The 13,121-nt window shown below is 34.4% G+C and overlaps 1 protein-coding gene across 7 annotated transcripts in view; it reads left to right on the top strand.

The window, feature by feature from the left end:
• ERBIN (erbb2 interacting protein) overlaps positions 1-13,121 on the top strand; it is a 128,591-nt gene that overhangs the window by 65,612 nt on the left and 49,858 nt on the right. For all 7 annotated transcript variants that reach the window (XM_077773578.1, XM_077773577.1, XM_077773575.1 and 4 more), the window contains exons 7-11: positions 2,787-2,843; positions 7,139-7,202; positions 10,606-10,680; positions 11,557-11,701; positions 12,898-12,970. In XM_077773578.1, the coding sequence (XP_077629704.1) occupies positions 2,787-2,843; positions 7,139-7,202; positions 10,606-10,680; positions 11,557-11,701; positions 12,898-12,970 (414 nt within the window). The remainder of the gene's footprint in view (positions 1-2,786; positions 2,844-7,138; positions 7,203-10,605; positions 10,681-11,556; positions 11,702-12,897; positions 12,971-13,121) is intronic.

Below are 13,121 nucleotides of genomic sequence, written 5' to 3'. Positions count from 1 at the left end.
CATTTATCACAGCTCAAAATGGTCTTTATTATTGATTTATATGTCTTCTCCACTAGACTCAAAGTTCTGGAGAAAAGAAAGTGTGTTTCTGGGGTTCCCCCCCCCCATTACACACCTCTACCAATATCTGAACATGCAATTCTTTTTGTCATTATAGTCTTTGAGTAATTTTTCTTTTTTCTTTTTTTTTTTAATGTTTTTTATTTATTTCTGAGAGAGAAAGGGAGACAGCATGAGCAGGGGAAGGTCAGAGAGAGAGAGGGAAATGCAGAATCTGAAGCAGGCTCCAGGCTCTGAGCCAGCTGTCAGCATAGAGCCCAACGCGGGGCTCGAACCCATGAACCATGAGATCATGACCTGAGCTGAACTCGGACGCTTAACTGACTGAGCCACCAGGCGCCCTGAGTAATTTTTCTTAATGAAAAGATGAGTCAGTGAATGAATGAATGAATGAATGAATGAATGAATGAATGAATGAATGAATAATAGGTATCAAATTATTACTGTATTTATTTTTATTTCTTTAGTGTTTATTTACTGATAGGGAGAGAGAGAGAACATGTGGGCATGGGAGGGACAGAGAGAGAGGGAGAGAGAATCCCACGCAGGCTCCTTTGGTGTCAGCTTAGAGCCTGACGGAACACTTTTATCTCACAAACCATGAGTCCATGACCTGAGCCAAATTCAGAGTTGGATGCTTAACTGAGCCACCCAAGAGTCCCAGAGTTATTATTGTTTTTAAACTAATTACTAGAGAAAATGCTATTCAGTGACATGTTAATTTTGTCATCTTTGTGTCTATAAATAAAGACAGTACTGTATGATCTCACTTATGTGTGGAATCTTAAAACAAAACAAAACAAAACTTGAGCTTCTTAGACAGAGAACAGATTGGTGGTTGCCAGGGGGTGAGAGTGGGTGAAATGGGTAAAGGTGGTCAAAAAGTACCAGTTATAAAATAAATAAATTATGAGTATATATGTACAGCATGGTGACTATAGTTAACAATATTGAATTGCATATTTGGAAGTTGCTAAGAGAATAGATATCAGAAGTTCTCATCATAAGAAAAAAAATTTTTGTGGAGCACCTGAGTGGCGAGTGGCTTAGGTTGCTTAAGCGTCTGACTTCTACTTAGGTCATATCTCACGGTTAGTGAGTTCGAGCCCCGTGTCAGGCTCTGTGCTGACAGCTTGGAGCTTGCTTCAGATTCTATGTCTCCATCTCTCTCTGCCCCTTCCCCCACTCACGCTCTGTCTCTCAAAAATGAATAAACAGAGCCTAAGTGTCCATCAACAGATGAATGGATCAAGAAGATGTGGTTTATCTATACCATGGACTACTCCATGGCAATGAGAAAGAATGAAATCTGGCCATGTGTAGCAACATGGATGGACCTTGAGGGTGTTATCCTGAGTGAAATAAGTCAGGCAGAGAAGGACAAATATCATATGTTTGCACGTATAGGAGGATTAGGAGGAACTTGACGGAGGAACAAGGGGGAGAAGAAGGGGGGAAATGGTGGGGGAAAGGGAGAGAGGCAAACCATGAGAGACTCTTGAATGCTGACAAAAACTGAGGACTGATGGATGTGGGGGGGAAGGGGGGATGGGCATGGAGGAGGACACTTGTGGGGATGAGCACTGAGTGTTATGTGGAAACTAATTTGACAATAAACTATCTGTAAAAAAAATAAAAAAAATAAAAACAATGTTCAAAAAACAAACAAAAAAATGAATAAACAGTAAAAAAATTAGAAAAAGGAAAAAAATTTTGTAGCTGTGGTGATGGATGTTAACTATACTTACTGTGGTGATCATTTCACAATATATACAGATGTCACATCTTTATGTTGTACACCTGAGAGTAATAATGTTATATGTCAACTATATTTCAATTAAAAAGGAAAGAATTCTGGGCAATGTGGCCCAGTGACTGTCTTGTGGGAGCTATGTTATCATGCTACATATATTTATATACATATATCTATATGTGTATATATGTAATATGCATATGCATTATATATGAAAATATATAAAAATTAGTGTATACTTGTTAGATTCCTTTTCTGTGCCTGGCTTTTGGACCACTTTTTTTTTAAATTGTATTTGACTCATAGTATAAGTTTAAGGTATACAAATATGTTAAGGTATACAAAGCATACAGTGCATACAAGAGTGTGTATCCTATGTGTTAAGGTATACAAATACAAACAAATCATATTGTTTTGACAATATTGTTTGAAAACAAACAATATGATTTGTTTGTATTTGACATATTTATATATTATAATATGATTAATATTGTGGCATTAGTTAGCACCTGTGGACTGCCTAATCTGCTTATTTTCCCTCTATTTCTATTGAAATGTGCGTCACTGAATGGCCAGAGGATATCTCCTTTTTTTTTTTTTTTTTTTTTTTGGATTTCTCCTTTTTTATGTTCCCTTATGTTCTTTTATTCTTTTTTCTCTCAGAGCTGGACTCTTGAAATGAATTATTGTTTTCTAATTTATTACCGGCTAATAATTTGGGGAGGCATTTTCACGTGAAATACTGTTAGATTGATATTTAGGGACATTATGTGCTTTAAGTATGTAGAAGTGTTTAATTCTCCCCCAACCCCACACCCCCGCCACTAATTCTGAGGAGCAGAAATTGTCTTTTCTTACTTCATAATTACACAATAAATACTGATTGCTTTGAAACTTTAGCACGTGACATTACTTTGGTAATTAAATTCATTGTCTTTGTCATAGATGCTTGATTTGTTACTTTGTTTTGCAGATTAACTAAACTCCAGATATTAGAACTTAGAGAAAACCAGTTGAAAATGTTGCCAAAGTAAGTAAAGGTGCTGTCTTTTCTAAAATAAGAATTTTTAAAGATTTTATTTTTGAAGATTTTCATTTTTAAGTAATCTCTACACCCAATGTGGGGCTTGAATTTATAACCCCCAAGAGCAGAGGTCACATGCTGTACTGACTGAGCCAGCCAGGCGCCCCAAGAATTTTGAATTCTTGTGTCCTTAGAGAAATGTTAACTTTGTAATACCTAAAATATGAGTGAAAATTATTCTAAAAGGCTGACATTTGTGTTCACATTATAATTAGTTGTGTTGAATATAAAACTTGTGCATCTGTTGTTGGTATTTTGTAGTGATTGCATAGCTTTCTGGAACTCGGTCTTGTGTTACAAATATCAATATGTATGTAAAGCTCACATGAGCCCCAAATAGAGGTCCCAGTTCATATACTAGAGCTCTTATATCGTATTTATTATTGAAATCAGTAGAGTCTTCATGTGAAGTCAGATAACTATAATTCTAAGAATTTGTCTGGTTTTGTAGTCTGCTGTAAATTAAAAGTGGGATGGAGGGCCCCCTACTGGTAAGCTAACATTAGAAGAGATGGCCATCCAAAAGCAAATAAGATCAAACTAAAACAGGTCTACGGACTTATAATGCCCTGTAGTCTGTGTCCACTTATGAGTACCTTAAAACTTACTGAGTTCATTGCTACGTTCTTACATTGTAAGCATTGGCAAAATACAGTCTTTTTAAATCTGGCCCACTGTTCATTTTTGTAAATAAAGTTTCACTGGAAGCACATTTATTCATTTACAAATTGCCTATGGCTTCTTTTGCTTTATAGTGTTAGAGTCGGGTAGCTGTGACAGAGACTGTATTCAAAGCATAAATTATTTATTACCTGGACCTTTACAGAAAATGTTACCAACTTCTGTTGTGATTGAATTGTCAAGAGTTAATTGTTACCTCTTAAGGGAGGTTATCTCCAGTTACCCAGGAGTTAGTTCTCATTACTCAAATTCTTTGGCATCTTATTTATATCTGTTATAAAATTTATCACATAATTCTTAGGTTTTTATACATTTTACTCCCATTTTTACCCGACCAATTTATATGCATGTGCATATGTGCTTGTAACCTTCCCCATGACTATAAGTCTTTGGAGGACAAAGAACATATCTAGTTTTGATTCCCAGAAGACATTATGTATTAACTGAGTAATTGTTCAGTGCACGAATGATTGTACTTACAGTGACAGTTGTGAGTATATGGAAATTCTCCATATTAAATTAAAAAAGATTTAAATATTTTACAGATATGGTACTGGCATTGATAACTCATTAGTTCAAAACTTGACTGCTTTCTAAGAGATTTGAATAAGATGTAAATTGGGGCACCTGGGTGGCTTAGTGGATTGAGTGTCTGACTCTTGATCTCAGCTCAGATCTTGATCTCAGAACATGAGTTCAAGCTTCACGTTGGGCTCTGTGCTGGGTGTGAATCCTACTTAAAAAAAAAAAAAAAAAAAGTTGTAGGGGTACCTGGGTAACTCAGTCAGTTAAGCATCTGACTTCAGCTTAGGTCATGATCTCATGTCGTGAGTTCAAGTCCTGCTTTGGACTCTAAGCTGTCAGCATGGGGACCCACTTGGGATCCTCTGTCTCTGTCTCTCTCTCTCACTCTGTCCCTCCCCCATGCTTTCACTGTCTCTCAAAAATAAATAAAACTTAAAAACAGATGTAAATTATTTGCTGAAATAGATCTTTCCTGTTTTCTTTTTTTTTTTTTTTTTAATTTATTTCTAGGAGAGAGAGAGAGAGAGAGAGAGACAGCGTGAGCAGGGGAGGGTCAGAGAGAGAGGGAGATACAGACTCTGAAATAGGCTCCAGGCTCTGAGCTGGCTGTCAGCACAGAGCCTGACACGGGGCTCGAACCCACGAACCGCGAGATCATGACCTAAGCGAAAGTCGGACGCTTAACCAACTAAGCCACCCAGGCGCCCCTCCTGTTTTCTTTTTAAGACTTAGGATTAAAACTTTTGAGCCTTCACAACTATAAAGAGTCCGGAGTTTAAAATGTTTCAAAAGTAATATGCATTCACGTTATGTGAATGAACCCTTTTATAATCAAAGATTAGAGCAGTGGGGAAACTGTTTTAGATACGTAGCTAAGTGAAATTTAATCCCATCTCAGTCTGGAGGGCTTGGGACCAAACACACGAAGATGTGAATTTTTCCTCTGTGACATGAGAAGAAATGATAGAAAGAAGTCAAATATAAAGGAATTTTAGAGATACACAGGAAGAAATTTGAGGGGTATTGTTTTTAGTTTATCCTTGAAGAAAAAAGCTGGATCATAAATGAAAAGACTTGGAAATGAAAACATAAAATTTTGTCTTAGCATTTGAGACTTTTTAGGTATCTAAGTAGGACCAAAGTTGCCAATAATGCAGGTTGAGATGGAGATGCTTCTAGGATTTTACACTATATTTCCTTGTCTGGTTTTTATTTGTTTTGAGAAAGAAAGAGAATCTTAAACAGGCTTCATCTCCGGTGCAGACCCCAATGTGGGGCTTGATCTTGCAAACTGTGAGATCAGCACCTGAGTTGAAATCAAGAAGAGTTGAACGCTTAACCGACTGAGCCATCCAGACGTCCCTGTATTTCCTTTTTAATTATGTACATCTGTTACTCACTTTTTCATTAGTCACTTTTAAAACCTCACTTCCTAAAGATATCATTCATAATTGAATTTTTCCAGTGCACTACTTTTCTTTTTTGTACTCTTGTATTACTTAACTGTTGATGTAGTGTTTAACTGGTATGTGTAGATTTGCTATGTTCTTTTGTCATTTTTAAGAATATTGAATTAAGAAGAATAAGGTTGTTTTCTTTCAGTCTTGGCCTCCTTCCTCAGAGACCTCTCTACTTTTCTCAAATGTTTACCTGGTATGATATTATGGACATAAGAGTTTAATATCATAGCATGTAATCTTTCTACAGAAAGATCCTGGAAACACCTTTTGCTTTGTTACAAAGCAAACTAGAACTGACTTCGAGATTTTCTGGACAAAGACAGATTTGAGTAAGGGAAATAGAATTAAAGTACTTTATAGTACCTGAGATTAGGTCCTTAATAAATCTAAGTTAAGTAAAGCAGCTTTCAGGAAAAATTGGTGTAAAATAATTTAAAATAAAGGAATGTTGATAGAATGGCACATTTAAAATGGAAGGGTTGGGGAAAGTTAGCTTCCTCTTAACATTAGGTCAGTAACACTGTGGCATTACATTTATGTGTGTTTTTAAGTTTGTTAGTTTTTTCATCAAAGAGCCAGAGAAATGTTTTAAGTGAATTTTATTTTGCTTTTTCTAATTTGTTAAATTCCCAGGGAAGATAAAAATAGTCTGTGTTCTTGTGTTGTAATTTAAGGAGGCTGTTGTTTTTAATGATGTTAGTTTTTAACTTACTAGCATATTAATATATATTGATAATATGACAGTAACTATATTTTGCTTTCCTTTTGTCATCCAAAAAAATTAAAACACAGAGTTCTTTATCTGGGTAGCTGGTAGTACCTAAATCTGTCAAAGACTAGGTTTCTCTAAAAATAGCAACTTAAGAGTATAAATATGTGTTTGAATTAATTAGTTAAGTTTTCTAAAATACCATTTTGATGGAGACAGAAAAATACAACTCCGTTTATTTCATTGTGAAATTAGTTTTTGTGCATTTCTCAAGTCCGTAATTGCAGACAAATATTAAGTTGGAAGTTAAAAATAGTGTATTGTGCCTTTAATTTAAAATAAATTTCATCTAGTCTTGTTTTTGATTCTTATAAAACGTTATTTTGAGTTATATTGAATTTAATTTGAAACTATGGGGAGAAATGTCCTATTTACTATTCTTAGAATTTTGAGTATTTTCAGAATCAGCTATATTGAAATTTTATAAATATATGACAAGTCTTGAAAGAAGTTAATAATAACTATATACCTGCCAAAGAATCTGATTTATTAGTTGGCTTATATGAAAATTTATTTTGTGAAAAAAATGAAAACTCAAATTCTGGTCTGTGGATTTAAACGTACTATAATTGCTTATGAATAGAAATAAAAAACTGATGAGAAGACAAAATTAGAGAATAATTTATAACTTATTTTATTTAGAAATTAAATATAGTTGACTTCTGAGAAATTATTTTTACTTTGTCAGTATGTGAAAGCCTATACATTAGATGTTACATAAGAATGTTTAATACTATTAGTTTTCAAAGCTTCCAGGTAATTAATATTTTTCCATACTTAATTCTTCATTAATCCCTTATACATAGAACCATGAATAGACTGACCCAATTGGAAAGACTGGATTTGGGAAGTAATGAATTCACAGAAGTGGTAAGTTCACACCAACCTCTATCCATAGGTCTTATGTTTGAGAACATGTGAAAATTAATGTATTTATTTCTTTACATTTTTTGAATTTTTTTAAACTGTTTATTCTTGAGGGAAAGAGACAGAGCACTAGTGGGGGAGGGACAGAGAGACACACACAAACACAGACTCTAAAGCAAGCTCCAGCCTCTGAGCTGTCAGCACAGAGCTCCATGCAGGGATTGAACCCACAAACAGTGAGATCTTGACCTGAGCCAAAGTCGGATGCTTAACCAACCTAGTAACTGACGCACCCCTATTTCTTTGCATTTTTTAAATATAAAATAGGGTAAAGATAAACACATTTTTAAGAGAAAAGATATGAAAATTCTTAATGGAAAATTAAACAGTAGTGAGAATAAAATGTAAAAAAAAATGAGAAACCCATGGAAAAGGTAACTAAAAGTTTTTAGGCACACTCAGTAAACAATGTGAGAGATTATAAAGGAAAAACAAAGTTATATCAGCCTAGAGTGTATCAGAAAAGTATTTCTTGGGGTGCCTGGGTGGCTCAGTCAGTTAGGTGCCTGATGTCAGCTCAGCTCATAACCTGGGTTCGAGCCCCTCGTCGGGAACCTGCTTCAGATTCTGTGTCTTCCTCCCTCTCTCCTCCCCTTCCTCACCTTCCTCTTCATTTCTCTCTGTCTCAAAAATGAATAAACGTTTTTATTTATAAACATAAAGATTTTTAAAAAGCACTTCTGAATCAAAAGCTCCTTAGGTGTATTGGTCAAGAATTTATTCAAAGATAAAATATTTTTCTATAATTTTACTTAATAGCTAAAGGGAAAACATTGAGTGAAACAATTGTTATTTTTGAGTTTGCAATAAGACTTCTGGATTGTTTTTGCTTTGTGTGCAAAGTGTGCAATGATGTGGAATCAGAAAGGAAAGGAGTATGTAAATTGATTTTTGTCTTTAGTGAGTTCTCCAAAAGAACTCGGAAAATAAGCTAGATATTTTTTTTTTTAAAGGAATTCATGGACCTAAATATCCTCATTAAAATTTTTTACATTGTTTTTTTTAAATTACGGTTGATTTCAAAAGACCGTCTTTTTTTTTTAATTCTAGTATCATTGACATGCAGTGTTACGTTACTTTTAGACGTGTCATATAGTAATTCAGCACATGATCATAATGTAATTCTGTATGTTACTCATCAAGAGCACTCTTAATCCCCTTCACCTATTCTTCCCATCCCCGCATCCATTTCCATCAGTTTGCTCTCTGTAGTTGAGATTCTGATTCTGGGTTTGTCTCTCTCTTTTTTTTTTTTATTCATTTGATTTGTTTTTTAAATTCCACATGTAAGTAAAATCATGTGGTATTTGTCTTTGTCTGACAGACTTAGTTTGCTTAGCGTTATGCTCTAGAGCCATTCATGTTGCAGATAGCAAGGTCTCATTCTTTTTTATGTTTGAGTAATATTCCGTTGTATCTGTATATACTACATCTCCTTTATCCATTCATCTATCGATGGACACTTGGGCTGCTTCCATATTTTGGCTATTGTAAATAATGCTGTCATAAATATAGAGTACATATGTTTTTTGAATTAGTGTTTTGTATTCTTTGAGTAAATACCCAGTAGTGAAATTGTTGGATCGTATTTCTTAATTTGTTAAGGTACCTCCATACTGTTTTCCACGGTGGCTGTACCAGTTTGCATTCCCACCAATGATAAGAGTATTCCTCTCCACATCCTCACCAAAACTTGTTTCTTGTATTATTGATTTTAACCATCTGACAGGTGTGATGTGATCTTTTATTGTGGGTTTTGATTTGTATTTCCCTGGTGATGAGTGACATTGAGCATCTTTTCACGTCTGTTGTCAAATGATAAGCTTAAGAACAAGAATTTCTCAGTATTGTCAGCTTCATAATTACCCAGTGGGTTATTGTATTATACATTTGTTCAACAAATAGTCAGTGAACTTTCCATCTAAAGTCAATGGAAGAGCACGGTTGTTTTGGATACTTCATTTGTTTTCTGAAATACTCTTTCATATTTATTTTAGTTGAAGATGGCTTATGATGGCTTTTATTGTGTGATGTGGAAGTTTTTACTCCTTTTGAGAAAAATACATATACTATGCTTCTTAACTTATTAAGCTTAATATTTTTACATGTATTAATCTATTTCCACATTAACTATTTGAAGAATCTTAATTATTGTTAATCCTGTAAATCAGCAGCTTTCAAATTCCTTAGTATTTGTATGTTTTGGTCTCTAGCATTATACATTTTTTAAAAACTTAACCTTAGGATGACAACAGGTAAAGCACAAAAGAATATTTCTTTTTATCCAAGTTACACTTAGTATTCTTACCTGTATTTTTACACTAGCAGTAAGTCTAAACGATATGACTTTTATGTATTAATCATGTTATTTATTATATTGGTTAGATATTGATGGTATTCTCTGCCATCACGGTGTTAATGACTGGACACAGGTTTGTGATGTGGTGACAGAAATACCTTTGAAGAAGGTATTCAATAGAGCCTGCAAGGGCAGAATGCCAAGATCAAATTTTGACTCAATACAAAGGTCCACTGCAACCCTCTGATTAATTTTTTGGTTGCCAACAGCATACTAAAAACAGTATTTCACTTTGTAATTGCTGGAAGTTCAAAATAACAGAATATGTGTACCATGTGCTTATGCCTTGATTTACTTACCTCTTCCTTATTAGACATTTAAGATGTTTTTTCCTCTCTCAGTCATTAGGGAGTATCCTTGTGGTTTTCATAAAAGACTAAATGTTTTTACAGATAATAATTGAGAGTATCTTTTGATTCTGCTCTTAAAAGCAGTGGGTCTTATTTCCATTTTTTTTTTTTTTTTTTAATTATTTACTGTTGAGAGAGAGAGAGTGTGTGTGTGTGTGTGTGTGTGTGTGTGAGTGGGAGAGAGGCAGTGAGAGGAAGACACAGAATGCAAAGCAGGCTTTAGGTTCGAAGCTGTCAGCACAGAGCCCGATGCGGGGCTGAAACTCAGAAGCTATGAGATCATGACCTGAGTTGAAGTCAGACACTTAACCAGTTGAGCCACCCATGTGCCCCTTATTTTTATTTCTTTATTTATTTTATAAATACTTGAGCCTGCTCTGTAATGAAAAGCTTAACTGAGTTTTATGCTCTTCTGGAATGACTATCTTTGAGTTCTTTTTTAGTAATATAACTGTAATAACTATAATATAGTGGAAAGTCTCAAATCTTGGCTCTGCTCCCCACCCCTACCCCTCCAGTTATTTACTTAATGTTTTAAAATAGAAGTCATCATTAGAAGTTCCCTGCAGCTTCTTTTGCCAAACAAAAACTTTCAACTAAAGTATTGAACCTCTTTACCCCCTTCTTATCCAAATAGCCTGAAGTACTTGAACAACTAAGTGGATTGAAAGAATTTTGGATGGATGGGAATAGACTGACCTTTATTCCAGGGGTACGTATATCAAACTTTAAATGGATTCTCTTACTGCTCTCTGTTCTTTGCAGTTTTATGAATTGTACATTTTCTGATTACTTTTTTTTAAAAAAAAGAATAGTTGTCTAATTTTTAATAGTATTAAGTAGAAATAAATGACATTTATTTTTTTTTTTTACCATCAATACATCCTTGATTAAGATCAGAAAATTTCCATAGTAAACATTTGTAATATAATCTCTTTTTAATAATCTGGACTGTAAGCTTCCCCATGGCTGCAGTTGAGTTTATATCCTAATTCATTTTGTCCAGAAAATTGTTAAGTAGGATATTTTCCATGTAATTTCGGCCTTATCAACTGATGTTTGTTTATTCCCATACCTGAAGAACATAAGATTTACCTGTATGTGCTATTGCCCTAGCCAGTGGTGACAGCTGAGTTCCCAAAGAAAAATGTGTTTTCATTGTCACTCTACTGAGGTCTTAGCAGAATCTCTTAGCTTTATTACTAAATACATTCCTTATGGCATTTTTTAAAAGTTTGTTTATTTTGAGAGAGATTGAGAGAGAGAGAGAGTACACAAGCAGAGGAGGAGCAGAGAGAAGGGGGGAGAGAGAACCCCAAGCAGGTACCACAGTATCAGTGCAGAGCTGGATACGGAGTTCAGTCTCACAAATGGCAGAGATCATGACCTGAGCCGAAATCAAAGAGTCAGATGCTTAACTGACTCAGCCACCTAGGCATCCCTACTCGTGTCTTTCAATAAAAAAAAATGAATCTTTTCTCTCATATAAGCATGTAGTAATGAATTATAACTTAGTATTGAGCTTATAACCTAAACTTGCCATAAATTAACTTAATAGATTCATTAGATTTCCGTTTTTTACTCCTAGTTTATTGGTAGTTTGAAACAGCTCACATATTTGGATGTTTCCAAAAATAATATTGAAATGATTGAAGAAGGAATTTCAGCATGTGAAAACCTTCAGGACCTCCTGTTATCAAGCAATTCACTTCAACAACTGCCTGAGACTATTGGTTTGTATTGCTTTCTAATTCATGTAATTCGTTTTTACTAATTCACAAATTACCTTTCTGTCATTGCTATGCTGAAAGTTTTCATATATCAAATTTCAGTTATTATGAGCTTTTTTTTTGTTTGTTTGTTTATTTAGTTAGTTTTTTGAGAGAGATAGAACACATGATGTGGGAGGGACAGAAAGAGAATCCCAAGGAGACTTCACACTATCAGCTCAGAGCCCAACATGGGGCTCAGAACTCACAAACTATGAGCATGACCTGAGCCAAAGTCAAGAGTCTCTTGCTCAACCACCTGGAAGCCACCCAGAGACCCTCATTATGACCTAGTTTTGTTGTACTGCCAGTCACAAATCTTAGATAACTTGTTTTCCTCATGTGATCACTTACACATTTTACTTCCTAGTTGATATTACTCCAATTGTCTTTATGGAAATGTCATTTTTATCACTCTAATAAAACTGTGACTAACTTCTAATCATAGCCCTTATCTAGTAACTTTTTTCAGTCTTCTTTCATTTTAGACTCACAAATGAGAAAGCAAATCCTATGAGAGTCTATATATGTATAGTTGCTTGTAGTCTGATGATGCTTCAAGGAAGTGGAATTACTTTTTTGAAGAACCAAAAATGTAAACGTTGCCATCTTCATGATGTTTAAACATAAGCACCAAAAAATATTTTTACACACTTGTCAAGTTACATAGTTGTTTTAGCTCATGTTACATTTTGCAAATTCTGCTACAACTTATTCACCACTTTTAAATTCAGGCTTGGTTCTTATTGTTTTAGTATTTAGAATACAGAGAATAGTTTGTTACACACCTACTATTTCCTTTTTGTTTGTGTTCACTTGTGCCATGGCATTGTTTTAAGGAGCAGGGCTACAGCTGTGACAAAGCAGACAGAAGTCCCTACATTTATGAACATTACATTTTAGCAGGAGTAAAATAGATAAATACATACTAATGTTAAAAAGTGATATATAGGTGAAAATTGAAAATACAGAGTAAGGGAGTACAGAGTGATGAGATTAGGAGGGATGAGGTGAGATGAGGTTGGTTTCTCTTTTAGGTAGGTTGACTAAGAAAGTTCTACATGATTCCTGTCAAATGTAATATGTGCTCACATTGACCATTGCTTGACTTGCTTCTAGTTCAAGCTGGAAAATTGTGTATTATTTCTTCCCTCAAATAGGTTCGTTGAAGAATATAACAACTCTTAAAATAGATGAAAATCAGTTAATGTATCTGCCAGACTCTATAGGAGGGTAAGATTTTTCTGACTCACTAGATGACTTGGCTTTCATTCAATTGTATATATCTGTGTTTATATGTATATTATGTATGTTTCATTCATCCAAATTTTATATATATATATATATTTTTTTTTTTTCAGATAAATGCATTAACTAGATTTAA

Source organism: Crocuta crocuta, unplaced genomic scaffold, assembly GCF_008692635.1.
Source record: "Crocuta crocuta isolate KB4526 unplaced genomic scaffold, BGI_CrCroc_1.0 scaffold383, whole genome shotgun sequence".
Taxonomy (NCBI): Eukaryota; Metazoa; Chordata; class Mammalia; order Carnivora; family Hyaenidae; genus Crocuta; species Crocuta crocuta.
Note: the sequence above shows the minus strand (reverse complement) of the source record. Positions and strands in the feature narration are given on the sequence as shown.